General features: G+C 45.7%; 1 protein-coding gene across 1 annotated transcript in view; it reads right to left on the bottom strand.

Moving 5' to 3' along the window:
* Nucleotides 1-20407, bottom strand: part of HCN4 (hyperpolarization activated cyclic nucleotide gated potassium channel 4) — a 107845-nt gene that overhangs the window by 41249 nt on the left and 46189 nt on the right. The window contains exon 3 of the mRNA XM_075159564.1: nt 4259-4420. Within this exon, the coding sequence (XP_075015665.1) occupies nt 4259-4420 (162 nt within the window). The remainder of the gene's footprint in view (nt 1-4258; nt 4421-20407) is intronic.

Here is a 20407-nt window from a genome sequence, read left to right as displayed (position 1 = left end):
CCCATGCACCCATTAATCCTGGAGCTCCATTTCAGCGCAGGCCTGGGCACCCAGACCTTGCCTGAGCTAGCTGTACCTGTGCCCAGCCCTGGGCCCTGAACATATGCTTTAGCCTTGTTTCCAGCCTTGCCTTTGACCCCATCTCTTGCTGTTCCTAACTGAACTCCCTGGGTAGTCCCTGGACATTGACTGTTATCCTGTCAATGGACCCTGTTATCGCCACTTCTGCTCTGCCGACTCTGTTTCAGACTGGTAGGACTCTGCCCTAGTTGGCAGGGGTCACCCTTGGCTCCTTGCTCATATCCCATCGTGGAGCTGCCCTACTCTTGCTGCTCCCTGACAGGTTTTATAAAACATGATAATCTACTACACAGCTTCACATGCCTGCTGAGTGAGGGTAGGAGGGATCTGCTGGACCAGAGGCTTGGGGGGAGTTAGGAATCACACAGTAGATCTATGCAGGATTGCTCTGTCTTCCACAACACACGCTGCATCCATTTCTCTTCCTCTTTTCTATCAGCAAGGGGGAGTTTAAGCTCAAAAGGAAAGCTACTCTCCTTCTTTTGGTAGAAGGGAAGACAATTAGTATTTCCTATGCAAGGTCGCTGCATTTGACATGGGGATATTTGCCTTCCCTGCAGGGTTTATCAGTTCAGCACAACACCCCAGGGAGCGAGCCATGTGTTTCCAGCAGCTTTCAGGTCTCAGCAGAGCTCAGATTTCTCTGACGAGGAGCTGCTAGGCAAGAGTCTTGGGGAGATGCTGCTACCCGCACACATGCTGCTCTGCAGCTGACTCACTAGTGTTTCTCTTTTTAATAAAGTGCTCTGTAGGGAAGCTAATGCTGAAGCCCCTGAGATTGGGGCTGAGCAATACTGAAAACATCCTTCCCTGCCATTTCAGAGCCAGTTGAGAAAGAAGTCATACAGAGACTCACTCTTTCTACAATTGCTAAAGATGAAACATGGTGCGTGTAGAAAACACCAAGATGAACTGGACCCAGGGATTTATCGAGCCCCTGATATGATTTTGGCAATACCAGAACCTTCACAGATCCCCTGGAAGAGGATCAAACCTTTAGGAAACAGATGGGAAGTGATGAATCTTCTTTCCCTGCTGCGTCGGAATCAGTGCTGGTTTTATGGACTGCCAAGTGGCTAGGTGGGAAACTCCGGAGTGGTGGAAGAGCAGCACCAGCATACTCAAGAAGAAAGCCTCCAAAGCATTTGGCACCTCACTTTCAGCTCCCCTTGGCTGTAGCAGCTTCAGAAGATTCCTTTTTTTCCTGCAGTGGTTCCATTCCAGCTTTTTGGCTCCTGTGTGTAATCAGGGCAGTTGTGCACCAAGTATATTCATCTCCTCAAAGCTGTGACCAGGTCAGTACAGAATGTCCAAAAATCCAACCTACCAACTCTCTGTCACAGACAGATGCCATCCTGGCCTTCCACCTCCCAACCCTGTCCATCACAGCTCTCAAATAGAGCTATTCTGGTGCCATCAAGATCTTGGCACCAAAATCTGAGAACAGCCCAGAGACCGGTTTCTTGTTGTGTCCTGACTCAGTGGCCTCTCCTGTTACTTCACTATACGTAAATTGTTGCACTAATCATGCCATCCACATCCATCACTTGTCCCAATGACACATCTGAAAATCTTCTCAGGAGATTAGAGGGCAGAACCTTATTGTGAGAAGAAACTATCTGATTCCAGAAGAACTAATTGTTCTCTTTGTTAAATGTTCTACAACCAAGCTATTTTGGGGCTGGCATATTCCTGTACAGCTTCTGGAGTGGAAGCCACCTGAACTATATGTGGGGCATATAACCATCTCTCCAGTTCTTCACCCCAGTTTCCTGAGGCTCTGTTTCTGAGACAGTCACTGAGATAATAATTTTTTTTCACTTTTATTAAGTGGAAAAAGTGAAGGTGATTTAGCTGCAGAAGAGAAGCGGAAAAAATCACACAAGGCAAGTTTAATTCCCAGCTTCACAGGCTCTCAAGGCTGGGAAGACAAGTACTGCAGCATGAGTCCTTGCCTGGTAAAGCTCTGCTCAGGATAGAAACTTTCTACCCTGCCCCTCCCAGAGACTCTGCTGAGCCCTCTTGCCTGTGGGATACATCCTTCCTCCCTCTCCTCAGTCTTACTGCCAAGAAAAGTGCCTAGGCTAAATCTTTTCTTCATCTGTTCTGACTCCTGCCACCTTTCAAGACCCTATTCCTCCACTACACAGTTACCTTAATGGTCATTTATAGGCTCTGATCAAAGTCTGGCCCAGGTAACTCTTCTTCTAGATTATATAAATTTAGCTTTGTTTCCCTCCTATCAGCTCTCATCCCACGTTCGCTTCATTCCACTGGGTTATACAAGTGGTTTTCTGGCTTTACAGCCTCTGAGTGAAAAGTGTCCAAGAGCCAATTTGCATTAGCATGTGCCATGCATTTGTGCAACCTACTCAGTACAACCCCAGGTCTCTCAGACTGTTTTAGATACCCACCATTACAGTATTTACTTATCCTCAGAAGCATCTGGGGAGGGAGAACTCTCTGAGCCTCCCATCTGACTTGCCTGGGATCACACAGAACAGAGCTGGGAACTGAATCCAGGTGTCCCACTTGCAGTCAGTGCTCCAGCCACTGGATTATTCTTCCTCTCACTGTGTGTGTCTGCCATTGCTAGTTACTGCCTTCTGTGAAGGTTTTCCATGCACCAGTTACCAGTAGACCTGTTTTTTTGACTCTTCAGGTGACTTTGCAGCTTCTGTTGCAGCTCTCATCTGCTGGCCTTTGAGCCAAGTGTGCTACTCACACTTGTAACTCTGCAACCCTAGCTTTTACCTCTTTTCCCAGGGTTGGATGGGAAAAGCGAATAGAAGGTGTTGCCATCAGAGAGCAGCCTCCACCCAAATGTTAGGATAAAGGAAACACGGTTCAAATCTGCTGCTCTGAAACTGTCCTGCAAGGCACCACGGCCAAGTCACTTCATCGGATGGGGATGATTTCTGTCTGCACCTCTGAGCTCTCCAGGATGAGGAGTTGTGTGTCCTTTTGAACCTGAATAGCACAAGCACAATGGGGCCCTGATCTTTCAATGCTCCTGCCACATAAATAAGAAGGCAGCATGGGGGAAGATAAGGCAGCTGCTGCATGGGTTGTTCTTCTGCTGTAGACAAATAAAGGGTTCTAGTCTCCAGAACTGTCAGTCTGGCACCTTTCAACAGCAGGAAGTGAATGATTATTGCAGAGGGAAGAAATGAATAAATAAACACCAAACAGACGACTTTTTCATGGATGCTCACTCTTCTCAGGCGTGGGCAGCATGTGCCCACAGCTCCGCATGTGGGAGGCATGGGAAGTTGGCAGTTCTTTTATACATTTTACATTTGTTCTGTTCTGCCCGAGTGCCTGATTATTTTTTTTTTTTTTACGAAGAAATTGGCTGGGGGAATCTGGAGGTTAAGAGCTGCAATAAGAGGCAATTTTTTAAGCTTTGTCAGTTTTTGCTGCTTAATCAACTGGACATTGTCCCTTTGAATAAAAGATCCTGAATTCTCAGTGAGATGGTTGAAAGGTACCATGAACTCCTCGTGCATTTGCCATACGGTATAAATCTCCCTCACAGCAAACAGCAGAATGAGCAGCACAGCTTGGGACGTTATTGGGAAGGCTGGCTACTGATCCCATGATGGGAGGCCAAACTGTGGCTTGGCAGAGTCTGTTTCAACCCACTCTAACAGGACATTTTGCAGCTCCCCAGGGAGAAGGGTGGGTGATCACACCCACCCTTCAAGTGGATATGGAGCAGAAGGCTTAAGAGTTTCCTTGGGACCAGTGATGAGAATTATAGATCAGACCCAGCTATGGCTCTAGGACCCCCTCTGCCTCCTGCCTTTGGCTCAGTATGCCCAGATCCCAGCAGAAAACCGTTTCCATTCTTGCTCTTTGCTGTTTCCTGCCAGGAGGGGGAGCCTGGTTCCTGCCTTCTGCGGCAGGCAGCCCGCAGCAGGCTCTGCTGGGGCTGGTTCCTGCTCTGCAGCCCTGTCTCGTTGCAGAGACTGCCTCCAAGGAGCCTCCATGCCCACAGCGCTGTGGCTTTACAAATGCCTGCTGGATAGCGGAAGAAGGCCCTAAAAGGAGTTGGGAGGAAATGGGAAGCTGGGGGATGCCATGTTAGTGCTGGGAGGTCGATGCTGAAATGGTGATGCTGTGACCGAGGGCCTGGGTTTAGGGTCGTGAGGGAGCAAGCAGGGCAGGCACTTACCACCATGCGGTTGAGGGACACCCAACAATCGTCGGGGAAGTCCTGCAGCATAGGCACAAGGAACTGGAGGCAGCCATCCCAGTGACACAGCAGCAGCATCATCCCAATCAGGTTCACAATCCGCACCACTGCACTGGCCAGATCGTAGGTCATATGGAAGATCTGCAGGGGCCAACAGGGAGCAGATTAGATGGCAGCTCCCCAAACAACCAACCCAACATAATTAGATGCAGTATCAGGGTCAAGAACCTTGCTAAAGTAGTAGAAAAGGCTGCATCAGCTCAGCTCAGGTCAGTCACAGTATGCAAGCAGGACCAGCTGAAAAACAGACTAAAAACCAAAATACAAAATCATAATAATTCACCCCTCTTGCCCTTTGATTTTGCCTTCTGATTTACATTAAAAGCTCAGTAACTCATTTTATAAAATAAGTTGGTTGCAAATATTTCTGGAACATCAGCCACTCCTCAGAAATAAACTCTATCATTACATCTTTTTAACTGCAATGCCCTTCTTTGATTTCTGCTCTTGCTGAATATATGCTATACACTGACCCATAGTGGAAGCTCTCTTTGTACTGGATGTCAGATGCAGTCTCTGCAAGTATCAAATGCAAGAAAGAATGGCCTCAAACTCAGCAGAGACTTCTAGAAGAGGATCTGATTCAACTATTTTCTTGTATTTCTTGTATTCTGCTGCTATATCACTTCCAGTCTTAGGTGAAGGTGGGCAAGGAAAAGAGAAACATGGCAGAGCTGTATAGCAGTTCTTAGCAAGGAAGCCCAGAAACCTGTAAACAGGCAACAGCAACCACACCTCTGCAGTCAGTTCTCTAATGCAAAGGGAGTCTATGGCCTTGTTGTCCGTAGTACTAGTCATAAGCAGGATACACTGAGAAATCCAGGTGCCCTATTATCAAAGCTACATATGCAGTCAAGAAGTACTTGATGGACACTATTTTTTTCCTACGGGTGGTATGTTGTGGAGACATTAGGGGTGCTTGGCTCTTTTTTGCCCAGCTTTGTGATGACAGTTAGACACATAGGACATGCCAGTGACTGCTATCCTGAGCTACATATCTGCCCAGGTTTGGTTTTCCTACCTTACAACATGCCACAGTGAGAAGAGACGGGCTCTGGAGAGTGTGGCTGGCCCTGTGTGGCTCAGCACAGAGCCCACCTTCTGGCCTCTTCTGTCATTAACACAGTTCATGAAAAGGGAGACCTTCAAACTGTCACTGGGCAATGGGTTGGATTCAGTAAGGACCATACACATAGTCCTCACAGTGTGCTGGCTTCCAGCTAAAGAAGCCTACTGTATCACCCTCAAAACAGATTCCTCAAACACATCTGGCATCCTCTCCCACATGCTGTTGTGTCACCACAGCAATTTGTGACAGAGCTGGGATGGATGGAGGCCTGACAGCCATGCCCCAGCCCTGCCAACGTGTCCTGCCCTAGAGCCTTGTCTGCAGAAACATTAATCACCTCTCTTCACACACGGTCTTGCTGTTTCTGGTAGAGGAGGAGTGAAATTTTTGGACAGCTGTGTGTGAATGAAGCAGAGAGACTCACTGCTGTCAGCTGCCGTAGCTGGGCCTTCTCAGGGGGCCTCCCCATGGCTTCTGTTTTGCAGCCCAGCTTGCAATCTGGTGACACAATGTCCTAGTTGGATTTAATGGAAGGGAACAAAAAGCAGAGGAATAGACTACTGTGAATCAGATGAGGCTGCATGTCCCAGCTGTATTCCTGCATTTCCACCCTGACCTGTAGGATGGTACTCCCTTCCAGGGTATATTTAATCAGCTCTGTCCCAATCCAGCTACACCAGCTTGAAGCTTCCCACAGAGCTTGTTTACCCCACCCTGCAGCCCCTCCTGCTCTCTCAGTCCTGGACTCCCCAACAGCCCCGCCACAGCCCCTCCACTCTGGCCCACAGCCTCTCTGCTATGTCACCTGCAGAGTCCCCCTCCGCAGCTCTGCTCTGGTACCTCGGCCCTGCCCTGCTGCTCCAGCCTTGCGTGGTCATACTTTCTGTTTTCTGACCTGCCACCAGGTCACAGAGTGACTCCCAGTGCTGTTGTAAAGCTGACCTCCAAGTGAGCCATGCAGAGCACACAGTGACACCTATCCAAGCTCACCATTTCCTTAGGGATGTAGCAGGATTAACTGTCAGTTCTTCAGATGTAAAATAAACCTGTAAACACAACTTTCTTAAGGGGCACCAGGCAGTGGGCCAAAAGGCACAGAGACTCTGATACAGGCTTATATAAGATAGCAAAGTGATTTTCAGTTTGCTGTGTTATTAATAAAAATTGATAGTGCAGTGACTGAAACGGCAGAGAGAAGCACACCTAGCGCTTCCTGAGTGCTGAACAGAGCACTGCCTGGGCGCCACTGAGCCTCGGTGTAGGAAGACGGGCATGCAGCGGGTGACTCAGCTGCCTGGGAATCACCTCCAGCCGGGCAGGCGATTACCAAGGGAGATGACTGTCAGGGAAGTATCTCAAGCAGGGGATAGGCCACAGGCATGCTATCTGACTGTATGGCTAAGTCCATATACCTCCTCGCTGCTCTGACAGAGAGAGTCCTGCTCCTCCCAATCACCCATGGCAGTATGTACCTGCCATCTTTGCGTATACCAGGGATCGGCCTCCTCTGATCCCATAGTGAGTCAGTTCAAGCAGCTAAAAAGCAGAAAACTTTTGTTATAAAAGAAAGGAATCATGGTTTGTCAGTTTAGCTGCCTAAATTGGCTCATCACTCTGTTGTCAGAGCTAGCTGTTCAATTTGAATGCCTGTTTCCACACCAGATATTAACACTTCCCCACCTAATCAGGATGCCATGAGGTCATACGCATTGAGAGATGCCGACATGCTCAATCCAGACTGGGGGGGGAGCCACAGAAGAATGCTGAAAACCAGAAGGATGAATGATTTGGATAACTGCTTCTAAACTCCATTATTTCTGCCGCATCCAAGATGCAGCTGGAGTCCACGGTGTCACTTAGTGTGAGAAAGGCCATTCTAGCGATATTTCTGGGCTGAAAAGAAGAAAATATCCAAAATCAAGCATGAAAGGCTGTTCTAAGAAATCCAACCCTCAATGCTGATTCAATAGGTCAGTATGAAAGCTGAGTACATAATTCATAAAGAGTAATTCCTACTGGTTTAATCTTTTTTTTTTCCATTGCAGAAATGATCATTCTCATTTAGATAACCCAAAGCAAATCCAGCCTATTTGAGTGACAGCTATGGGCTATGCTTTTAATGAAGCCAGAGCAGCAGTTTGCAGAAAGATCTCTGAATGGATCTTTTGTATCGCCAGGGTTTTACTGTGCTACTGACTTTTCCTCTCCCACCTATGTGGGTTTCTCAAAGAGCTCCAGCCCTCCTGTAATCCAGGGAACTCGAGCCAGGGATAGGGAGAAACCCTGTCAGATTTAGGAAGTGCCTTTCTTCCTTTAATATATTAAAAGCAGAGAGTGAAGAGCCTGATGGAATGGATGGTTTAGGGGAAAGGTGAATGGATATGGAGCTTCTTATATGACGGTTGGGATCTATTCTAGGCAGGCTAGGACAGAAAGCCTTTATTCTTTGGTGCACCTCCAAAAAACAGGAATAAATGAATGTGTTTGCTTCTGCCGTTAGGCCCTGCTGCCTCCTCTCATGCACTAATAACTCACACATTTGCTGGCGGCTGAGAAATGGCAGCTCTGTGCAGAATGTGTGTTCGTCTTGGCTCACAGGTCTTCCTTCACCATTGGGTCACCACCCATCATGTAACCCACTCGTAAGCGTAGAACCCAGTGTTGAAGCACAAAGGGGAGGAGAGTCCTGCCTCTGTATTAACACCAGGGTGCACCTGCCCTTGTAATGCACGGATGTTCCCAGCACAGAGCTCAGAGGCCAGGAGCTCAGTGGCCATTCGGGATTGCTCCCTAATGCCCAGCACTGACTAGAGGGAAGGGTCACAACAGAGCTGACACAAACTTCCCACACAGGTAGAGACAATATCTGCTTTACGCAAGGGTGGATTCACTTCACCTATTTTGGGCCTTGAGATCTAGACTATATCATTAGAGTCATTGGATGGAAACACACACCCAGAGGGTGACACATCTGGTTTGTGGCACTTGTTTACCTGAGAAGGAGATGCACTCTGTCTCAGGAATTCCTGTGTCCTTCTGCTGCCCATAAAGTAAGTCTAGATAATGAACTTCAACTGTAAATGTCTGAACTGCAGGTGAGACAAATCCAATTTCAAATGTCAGTCTCAGGAGTTACCAGCTCATGCCCCTTCCTTGGAATACATTTGCATTCACATGCAAGAGAAGAATAAGAAACACTCACTGTGCAGCACACAGGAATAACTGTGAAGGGGCGTGAATGAACACCTTTCACCGAAAAGCAGCTCCTACTGTAAATAGGTGCCTGTGTTGCAGTAGTGGTGTGCTGGACAGTGTCTAAGCCAGTGCTGCAGTGCCCTAAAGCAGTCTATAGCTCACCAGGGAGAGGTGGGGAAGAAACATTCTAGAATAGCTGGTCCACGAGCAGAGGAACACGAGTGGTAATTGGAACTTCTCTGGTTTTCATCATTAACACTCAGGGCTTTCTTCTCCTGTTGTAACACAACCCAGGCTGAGTCCCAGAACACCACACCTCCTTCTGCCCCTGGAACTGCTTGTGCTTTCTGGCTTTCTGCTGCCTGTGATTTGGAAAAAGGGAATGAGGAGGAGGAGAAGGACAAAGCACAGATTCACGCTTAAAAGCACCTCTTTCCAAGGGTATCCTCTGATAGATCTAATATCCCTGTTTCCTGGTGGTCCAAAACAAGCTGTGGCTTCAGAATCCCTGTTACAAAGTCAGCTCTGTCCTTCTAGCCAAAGGACACCTTGCAACGCTTTCTGAAAGGACAGCTTGGCAAAGTGGGAGGACCAAAACTTTCCTCAACAAAGTCATCTCTAGTTATGTAAGAGCTCCACCTTGGAAATCCCACTTATACAGAACAAGCTATCGGGATCCTATCAGCATGAATCTGAAATCTTGTCAGCTGCAAATAACTGTACAGTACTCCTCAGTTGGCTCTGTACTGCAGCAGGATTCCTCTAACCTGATCACTTGAGCTGGAAGAAATCAAGGACACCTTGGAGAAGTCGGCGCCTGGCTCTGGCAGTGAAATAAGGGCTTTGACTGAAGTCAAAGTTGTATGTTTAATCAGGCGTGTTGTTTTATGTTGGCACACAGCTCAGTGTGGCTACCCAAACCAACAGGTCACCAGAATTTCTCAGATCCTTGAAAGCGATGTTGCATTAGTGCATCTGCCTGTCTAGGGCTGTGGAGGCTGGACTGCTCCGAGACTGAGAGGGAGTGCTCTGCCGGGAGGACACTGCAGGGAGTGCTCTGCAGGGAGGCAGCTTGGTCCAGGCTCTGCACCAGCCCTGCCAGGCCCAGGCCAGCTCCGGCGAAGCCTCTGTCTCTGCGCACAGCTCCCCAGTGTGTCAAGCTCTGCAGGCTGGGGTGTGATTGCACATCCCTGCTGGCTCTGCATGTACGGAGGTGCTATGCTTGGAACAAATGGGTTTTCCTGAGGGTCTGGGGACCGCGACACAGAGGCATACTAATGATTCTGTTTGGAGCCAGCACAGCTGAGCCGGAGCTAAACACACTGCCAGAGAGAGCCAACAGCATCCACACTAGCTCAGCTGAACGCTGGCTCTACACAGAACTGACTTCCATCCACAGGGTTTATGAACAGATTCTGCACCACAGGAAAGCAGTGAAACTGCTTGTTGCCCTTCACTACCTCTACTAGCATCATAGCGGTATTTCTGTAGCACTGCATCCAAACTAAGAAAGCCTGCTGGTCCTGAGTCAGTGCTGGTGTCTGTATCCACACTATGGTTAATATACAACTGTGATAAATCCCCTGTGGATAATCAAGTAGCTGTGACACTGCTCCAGCTTAATAGAAAGCAAAGAATTTACTCTTAATTTATGGCTTAAAAAAACCAAAGACCTTAAAAGGAAATACAAATCTCAAAAGAGAATCGAAACAGTATGATATGTCATTCTGAGTGCTCTAGGGTCAGAGTTAAAGTTATTCTGCTGTGAGGAAATACGTGTTTACTTACATTTAAGAAGAATATTTGTGGACTATGGGAAAGAAAGTTGGCATGTCTTTCATTCTTCCTTTCTTTACTTGGCTTGTGTAGGTACGTTATCTACATAGACAGAGGTAAAGATACATTTTCCTCATAGAGGCATTAGCTGCCTTTTCAAACTTAAGTGTTAATCTCTCGATATACTGGGGATGCGTGGTTGCTGTGAAGAGCTTTTCTGAGCCTAAAATACTATTAGACAGACTACTGTAGGGTGGTTGTACTAAGGCCCTGCATCATCAGCTACAGTGTCTCTGCATATCACCTATCTAATCTAATGAGACTGGGCCTCATCCTGTTTAGTTACAAAAACTGACTGGACAACAGTTCTTCTCTTACTCATTCTGGCCAACAAGCAAACTAAAGGCAGCTCATTGAAAAACCAGTGGTATTGCTCATTTAGGGATGACTACCACAAATCAGTGCCAATTCTTGTGGCAACAGGCAAAATGTCCCCTTCACACTCAGCAAGAGTCTTGACTGACGCAACCCATGTAAGAGAGGAAGGGCTTGGGAGTCTTGACGTGCAGATCCGTCCTGGGAGGCTGAAGCGACATGAAGAGCTCGCAGGATGGGCTTCCTCCAGGAGGAAAAATCCTCTCCAGGCACACACAGCTTTATGCACATTAGAGCACCGAAGCATGGAAGCCATGAGCATACACAAGGCGCACACAGAGCCAAAACCCCTGAGCAACTCAGACACTGTAAGGACACACAAGAAATCAGAGTCAAGAGAGAAAGTACAGCTCCCCAAGAAATCCAGCCTGGTGAGTAAACCCACACCATTGGGAAACAATGTTTCAGCAAAGCAACACAAAACATCTCAGCTGCTGTTTTCCCTCTCCTGATGCTGCTACGAGAAATGCATCATCAACCCCTGTACTTGTTCCTTCCTCCCCTCCCCAACTTTCTATTTATTCTCCCAGTGATGCCACATTTAAGCTGTGCCAAAACATAAACTAATTTTACTCCAAAAGGTTTGCCACATATTGGTTCTTTTGGAAGAATGGACAAAATGCTGTTCTTGTCACTAAAATATACAAAGATATAAACTCCAAATTTCTGAGGCAACTGTTATTCAGGCTGGCCTGCTGAAAAGGGGCTTACTTAAGGAAGAAAAATTATGTAAAGGAACACAGTTGGGCTTATTTACAGCTTCAGAGTGTACTGGGAAGCAGGAGTCCCTTATGAAGGATCAGCTTTGGGTCAGACAGCTTTGGGCTGTGCTAATTGCAATGTGTTTGGCAGAACGGTGCAATGGTATGGGAGGGAGGGAGCTTTGGGATCCAGATTGTATTGGGACAACGCTGAAAGCACCAGCCAGCACACAGCAGATGGACTGGAGACAGGAAATCATATGTGGTGCGCAGATACATCTGCAAGCAGTGTGCAGATTCAGGGATGCGCTTGACAGTTTGAGATGGTGTGGGACTTGGTTTTGCCTGCTTTTTGCTGTGCCAGCAAGGAAAAGGAAAACTATAGCCAGAAGATCAAGTTTTAGATGAAGGCAGGAGTTTGGAGTTGATTCTGTTTTTATGCTTGGTTTGCACCAAATGACATAATCAATGTCAGCGGAGTTGCTCATGCTGCCTTGAGTCAGTGTGAGAGGAGAATCAGGTCCGTGATTCATTAGGTTTAACGCTCATGGGGGAAGATATTGTGGAGTATGCTTGCTCAGGGCTGCCCGGAACAGCAAGTTTGAGGAAAGTGCACTGAGTGCCAGGTGTTAAGAGAGATATCCAAGTAGATTTTACACTTAAAATATAATAATCCTTTGTGCTGCTGTTGCAGTTTTCATCTGAAGGTCTCAAGGGGCTCGGCTGACATTAATCTGGTACGCTTCAATATCTCCAGTGAATGTGTGATCTCCATTATTCTAGATGTGCAAAATGAGGCACGTAAAAGGGAAAGGGAAAAGCCACTTGCCAGCCATTGCACAGGAAGCTGTACAAAGTTCTGAGCCAAATCTAGGGATGCCAGCTTTGATCTCCTGCTCTAACCACTGCCCATGTATCGTGGCTACTAACTAGAGCCCAAGGAGGTACCCTTCATGTTCAGAAACATCCACTTCAGTGCCAAGAAAAGCCAGAGTGTGTATGTGCAGGCAGGGCAGGGAGAAGTGAACTTGCAGCGGCCTGGTGCTGTTCAAGCTCTCTAAGAACATGATGCAAGCCTGCAAGCCTCTGCCTCCTCCCGAGGTGATTTAACTTTTCCCAGGCAGCTGGCTTCTGGCTAATGGAAGTTCTTCTCCAGGTAGGGGCTGAGGGGCCATAGACAGAGAACAGCAGAAAGCCCATGCAAAAATGAAAGAAAAAAAAAAGCATTTTCTTGCCTTCTCCCTCAGAGACATGTGTCTACTGGAAAATATTTACAGCAGAGAAAGGTGAAATAGCACGACTAATTAGCACTGAGAAAGCTGGCATAAATGGCAGATGTTTATAGATATATATAAACCCCAAAGATCCTGCCACCACCATGTGTTTTGCCTCTTGCACTCTCAGAGTTGAGGTTGTCATGACAACAGCCCCCCTTCCCCTTCCCATGCCACCATTCCCAGCCTAGACTTTAATCTTCATCATTTTAAGAACTTTTGTCACCACGGCAACGTGACACAGACTTTTAAAAATAATTTCTAGCACAACTCAAACAACTGTCTTTCCTGCATGGTTTTCTTTAAACCTCTAGGAAAAAACATTGAGAGTTGGATTCTGCCTCTACTGAACTGAGCTGTAAGTCTTCCATGGGTGCTAGCTAGCAGAGACAGGAGGTGGCCGGTGCCTCCAGCGCGGGGGGACAATGGCATTTTCACCTCCCAGGGAACGTGTCCCAGAGCAGCAATAATGCAACTACTGGGGCCAGGGCTTTTTCAAGAACCTCAGTGACTGGAGGATATGCCCCTTTGCTTTTCAGTGATAGGGCTTATGTTCTCATTTGCCTACAGCTCCGGTTTTCAACAGTATCTCTCGATATAGTTAAATGTTTTTGGAAAAAGAAAAAAAAAAATCAAGCCCCCAGAGCTGTAAGTAGGTTAGGTGTCTCGCTCTCAGTGGGAATTAGATATCTTACCTGCCTAGGCATTTTTTTTTAAATCTCTCATGGCTCTTATCTGCATCTTTGGGAATTGTAGTTCTGAGAGGCTAGCAATGAATCACTTCTGGAAATAGGTCACAGGCTTTTTTGGAAGTTTAAGAATGACCACAGTCATCAGGCAAAAGGTCTGTCTAGCTCCGTAACTATACATAGATACGCCTAGGGAAAGAAATATCTAGGAGGCTGAGGGGGAAGGAAGCATAAATACCTGAGAAGGAGACAAGAAACATAACTGGTTTGAAACTGGGGCTTGATTAGTGTGAGGAAAACATGGCTACCACAGGGTAAGAGGTGAAGCCTGCCAAGGCCTGGAAATGGCAGCAAGAAGGAGCACTGAGTGGTCTGAGGGGCTGGTCCACACGGCTCTGCGCTGGTCTGGCACTCAGTGAAGGTATTCACCGCTGGGAAAGGCAGCTGAGCAGCAAGATGAGGTAATCGATGGATGACTCAGATGATGTAGGTGAGTCCAGGCTGCAGACTGTGTCACAAGGACCTCGTTTGTGGTCTGATCAAAAATTCACTGAGCTAAGTGGGAAAACACCCCCTGGGTGCACTGAGCTACCAGGCACAAAGTCAATTAAAACGGTTAGCATGGACAAATAATGAGACAAAACACTAATGGCAATATTGATCAGGTTATGCTATTACCCAGGTCAGTGACACCCTTTCCCTTGGAGCACGGATCTATTTTCAGCGAGGAAGTTAAAAAAATGTATAAATAGGTGTTCTGAGGAAGGGGATCCCAATCTTCTCTCCTCCCAGCAGCAACATCACGTCCCAAAGCTGGGCCATGTCACATACTGTTTTGAAGCTGTTTGCCTTCCACTAAGTGATAGCTTTACCATAGTTCGAGGATCCCTGATTAACAGACAGGAGTTAAAAAACAGTAATTATAGAACACCACCTGGGACAGTTTGGTCCAGGGAGGAAATGGTGACAGGCAGGTAAGACAGAAGTATCCCTGAAAGACATCAGTATCATGGGATAGGCTTAGTGCTCTTAACTGTCCTCTCTTACCCAAAGACAAGAGGACTTGTTATCAAAGTGAAGAATCAGCTGATGAGAGGAAATGCTCTTTTTTCCAAACAATGTGCAGTTTAGCCTGTGGAATACATTGCCACAGGAATCCTTCAGGCCAGGAACTTGGCAGGATATTAAATACATGCCTAAGTAAATAAATGGCTGACTAATAATAAGTTTTAAAAATTGGTTTATATTCTTCCTTTTCAGTGCTTAAAAAAACCCTGAGGAATAAATCCACCTGCGAGCAGATTATTTCAGAGCTGTTGTTTTGGAATTCATCACATGCTCCCTCTGAAGCATTTGATCTCTATTAAGAGCAGGAAGGTGGACTAAACAAACATCTAGTCTGCCACAGTGCCTCCCCATCTCCATTTACACACATGGAAGAGCCTGACCCAGAGAACTAGGGACTGCCAGCTGTATTTGTATCCATAAACACACAACCAGAACACGGGAGAAAGAAAATCAGATCAAGAGAACAGACCTTTCAAATGAGAAAGAAAATGGTTTTCTCAAAATTCAGATTGCCTGTAAAATAGCCCTAGTTCGCATTCCAGAGAAAGCTGTCGCAAAAGAAATTAGCAGTGACCTTTGTCTTCGTATTTCTTTCAGTCACACTTGAATTTTTTAGTTTACAATTCAGAACAGATTTTTAAAAATCCAAGATTGTCACTTAACGTACTTATGGATTCATATGATTACCACCTGGGATATAATAAACTCATTAGGTCCTGCCCAGTAAGTGCAAACTTGCTGAAGAACTACAAAATGCATGCAGTTTTCTCTTGATCAATTAGTATTTCTTTAATGCATCTTTCATTTCAATCTAAAGAGAAAAGCACATGCATACTAACCCTCTATTGATCCCTATTCAAATATTTGTAAGATAGTGCACTGAAAGAAGCTGGGCCAAAAAATGCACATGCCAAAATGGAATGAGCATGCGCCTGTTTGTGTTCAAAACACTTCTCTCTGCGTAAGCAAGGCAACATTTGCACACATAGCTGAGGCCCCCACCTCATCCCAGAATAGGCTCGAGTGGTTGGAAGCAGAAGAGTTTATATATAGACTCTTTCCCTATAGAAATCCGGCCTATGGCTCCACACCTAAACCTCTGTATGGGGGACCCTATAGAAGCAGTGCACAGAGATGAGGGCAGCAGCCAAAACGAGTCCTACGGGCTCTTTAAAAAAACTGCAGCTACACATATTTTCACACTGATCTCTTTTTGGCTCTGCACCTAGCATTTGTTTAAAGGATCAGGCTTTCTGTCAACTGTCAAGTTTTTTCCTCCTGTTTCTAAACAGAACCGGTAATGTAAATTTTACATGCTGCATTTGCCCACTGAGGCTGGTAGCGCGTTACGTTTGATTATATTTATGTACAAAGTATAACCTATTGCTGCTAATAGCACAGCTCAGCCTGCCAGGATGGTTCACTTTCTGCAGGGAGATTGAGTACTTTCCACCTAACTCAATCCTCTAGTTTAATTTGATTACAACCACAGCAACCAAGCACAACTTCCACCCTTGACTTTTTTTATGCTGTTAGTGATTGTAACATCCATGAAAGGAACTGGCCTGGCAGGCCTGGAGACTTGAATTGTTTCATGCGCCACGAGGCAGAGTGTGAGCAAAGATAATGATAGCTCCTCCGAGTGCAAACTCAGTGACACTGTATTTTAACAGAGACCAAGGTTCACAGACTGAGGATGCTCACCACAATAGCCTGATTTCCAGATGGGCTGAGCATTTGCCTGCAAAGTCTCCATTGATCCACTTTGGGCACTCTTTTTCTTGCTAGTAACATTTCAGAAAACAGCAGATGAAACGACTGATGCGCTTCATACCACAGTGATAAAAATTTTTGACTGCAGCACTGGACAAATTCAGAAGAGAGGTGGGCCAGGCTGCTGGGTAGGTTGCTGTTCGGTCCCTAGTAGCACAAACTTAAATTGCTTTGTTACTGTTGGGTTTTTTTCCCTAAATTGCTTTGACAGAGACTGGTCTGAATATTTCCAATAAGGATCTGAATCATCTTTTGGGGGACCTCAATAGTTTGCCAGCAGAGCGCCAAAAGATTTCACTGCACAGACTGATGCAAATTTATTTGCATACAGTGTGTCACACATGTCGCATCCGGCCCAAGACAAGTAAGAGGGAGACAAACGCCCTCCTACTCTTTTAGAGTAATAATAGCAATATAACCTTTTCAGTATTGCAACGTGCACCTTAGAGAAGACATCTCTTAAAAGAACAGCGCAGTGAAGATAACTCGCTGAGTAATATACCTCAGAAAACCTGTACCCTCCCGTAAGCTTCACAGAGGAGACACAGAGAAATTAGAGGAAGAGGAGCTGCTGGAGGAAATATAGGCATTACCCTCACATGCACGCATACGATCCCAGGAGGAGAGCGAAGCGGGGAAGTGGCTGGGTACATTTTTTATTTGCTTTAAGAATCTGGGGCAGGGAAAACTGTTTTTTAACCAACAAGCAGTGTAGATTATATTTATGAAAGTATGACAGATTAATTCCTGCTGTGGTTGTATATAGATACTTTGGCTGATTATAGAAAAATGAACTAAGTCAGAACAAAGATGTTTAAAAGCAGTATTTAAATTCCACCTAAAATATTCTTAAACCTCCATTAATATATGCTAGGCAGGAACATAGTCCCTAAAGGCTGCCATTTTAATTAGAAATCCAACAGGAAATGCTGCCTGATGACAGGTATCAAGGCAAAAATCCCCAGAGCTGCAGCCTGGGAGAAGGAGGAGATCTGCACAGCTCTTTTAGGGGTATAAGATAATAATAATATAATAATCATAATAATAGTAATAATAAGAGTTTGACAGGGATGTTGTACGTTCAAGCAAAATACAGGCTGTTATAAAAAAGTGCTGCTGTCCCCTCTGTCTCCAGCTGTGCCTCAGAGGTTGAGGCCTGGAGACATGTCATCAAGCTGACAACGTAAAGGGGAGTCCCCCTTCTTTGCAGTATAGGGCTTTTCTGTCCTTGAAATGAATCTTCAAACTTTGACACCCTTTCTTTGCAGCAAACCTATACTAACCAACCATCCAAAAAGCAAAAGATATTATTAAGTGCTTTTAAAAGGCCACATCCTTCCACAGGCAGGTTTTTATCCTTTTCCCCTGAAAAGGAAGAGGCATTCGATACTAGGTCCCTGTCTGTCAGTGCTGGAACGGACCCAGACACCACCATGGCATTGCAAGATGCTTGCACAAATGTTAACAAAGTCCTAATGAAACCTTTTCTTCTTGTTGCATCATGTGATCAGAAAGTATTTTATTGGTATTTCTCTCCAAAAAGCCCATTGAATGATAACATTATTTGAATAGCGCTACTTGCTTTGGCCCAATTTTTACTATTTTCCTTCTGAAATGGGTTTGTTGCTACATCTATTCAACTTTTCCTTTTTAATCCTGATGGGAATGGGACCCACCGCTCTCTCCTGATTCACGCCTCTCCTGGCCTGTGAGCCTGGCTTCCTTCACACCAGCGTATACAAAGAATAATTTCACCCGCTTCAGTTGAAACTGCAAATGAACAAGGTCAAACCACATCAGATGTGGAGCCCAATTGCTCCAGAAAGCTCTCTTTGGCAGCAACCTGGATCTGTTAATTCAGAACAAGGCATAAGAAACCTCACATCAGGCAGAAGGATGATAACCCACCTCCTGGGAAGACTTCACCTGAATATGTAATAGTGAGAGATTGATTTAAACTTGGAAGCAGGAGCTGTTTTTAACCTTCCAAAGCTCTTGTCTACCTTATAACTCTGGATATACTTACAGCTCATATAAACATCCAAACTGCCCTTGAATTGTGCTGTCTGTGGAAGACGCTCCGATGTCTGAATATACGCTGTCTGAAAGAGTATTTCCTTGAATGCATTTGGAATTTACTGCCTTTTCAATTTCATTGACTGCTCCATATCTTTGCTGAATATGGCAGGGAAAATATATATGGCCCTCATCTTTTTCTAGCTCACTTATTACTTTACAGGCTTTTTCTTTTAATCTCTTCCCCTTAAAGGAAAGAATTTCAAACTTTTCATTTATTCCAGGTTGTTCTCAATCATTCTCATCAGTTTCTGCTGAATTCACTTTACTCCTACAGTGTAGAAGTAGCCCAAGTAACAACTAAAATTGGGATATTTTTATACTCAGTTATCGTATGATGGCCATTTATATTATTTTTTAGCGCTTGTCTCCACCCTGTGCTCCCCCAATCCCAGTTCTGCTTTTTTATCCCCTCCAGCAGAGAACCAGACAGTCAGAAGCCACACAGAAGCAGCTCTATAAAGAAGCTATACTATGAAACAGAAAAGGAGCTGCTTTAAGCGTTCATATTTACTCTGCTTGGTTTCTTGTTCAGTTTTAAAAGAAACGGAGCCCTTTGGGAATTCACTTCACAACCTGCTCATTTGACCTCTCTTGCCTTGCCCTCTATAGTCTGGATCATTCTTCAACTTCTGCTGCCTTGTCTGATTTAATGACACCTCATTGCTGTGAAAGCCCCCAGTCCAGCAGTAGGAAAATTTGCCCCCATCAGTGTAAGAAGAAATGGGCAGAAGAAATAATGGTAGCAGCACTGAAAAATTACCAGGGGAAATGAAGTACATAAAAATGACAGCATTGATCATTCTTTACAATCCCCTAGCAGCTCACTGCATACTGCCGCAGCAGAGCCTCCCTTGTCCATACCTCTGAATGTTTATTCGGAGAAATTAAGTCTGGGGTAGAATCTGCTTTACCTCTGTGACTGACTGGGTTTTACAAGAGCTATGTCTACACTGGCTATGTCTACAAAGGCTACAGGCTATGTACACAGAAGCTATATCTACACTGGAAAGCAAGAATGGACTCCAAGCAAGCAATAGGTATGTGGAGCCAGCCTCGTGGCACACACTTTTCCATCCCTAGCAGTGGCTGTAGCTGTAGCACCTGTTCAAAGTATCAGCAGTGAATTTAGGAGGGCTGAGTATCTCAGGATATCTGCTCCTGGATGGTGTTCAGCCTCAGTCACGCTTGATCTCTCCAGACCACATGAATGAGAGCTGTGCAAAAGGGCAGAAAATACTCAGGCCCTCTACCTTGGAAGAAGTAAGGCTGTGGTGTAGTCTGTGTCTGCATGTGTGCTTGTACAGATGCAGTGCAGATACTAGACAAGCTGGGACTCAAGAAGTGGTTCAGACTCATGCTGAAGTGACAGCAGGAATCAAGACTGACTGACATTGCCTTTTCTCCCCCCAAAAAGAGTACTAATAGAGTGGTAAAACTGCAACACAGGACTAGACTTCTGCCCTAGAGAGCAAGCCATGCTGTAAGAAGGGATGGAGAAGGGACCCGTGCAGTGCTTCAGTGGTTTGCATTTACTATAATGAGTGTCTTTTCCATGAGCTCTTCTAACCTAAGGCAGAATTATTATTAAGTGTCAGCAGTGATTATAAATGAAGCCAGATCCCTGACCCCGTAAAGCTTTGGCAGAGCAAGAAATGTGAATCAGGACACAAGCATGTCAGGCAGAGGATGTAGATACCAGGAGCAGCTGCAACATAGGGGATCAGGCAAGGAGAACCAGCAGGGCAGTAGGGACATTCTTCCGAGACACTGTTAAAGTACTTGTTTCAGAAAGCTTTAGCACTAGGACTAAATGATTCTCTGTTTTAAATAATACTATTAGTTTCTTTCTCTATGGTGCTTTCCCCTCCACAAAGTGAATAGGGACTTAAGTTGCAGACAAGGAGTTCTGCTAGAGCAACACGGGGTAAGAAAGAGTTAGGCTGTTTTGAAACCCAACTTGAGGCAAACTTGACCCCTTCTCAGACTGCTGTCATCTCAGCAGCCTGAGA

This window comes from Calonectris borealis, chromosome 11 (assembly GCF_964195595.1).
Source record: "Calonectris borealis chromosome 11, bCalBor7.hap1.2, whole genome shotgun sequence".
Taxonomy (NCBI): domain Eukaryota; kingdom Metazoa; phylum Chordata; class Aves; order Procellariiformes; family Procellariidae; genus Calonectris; species Calonectris borealis.
The sequence above is the reverse complement of the archived record's forward strand: the minus strand, read 5'-3'. Positions and strand labels throughout refer to the sequence as shown.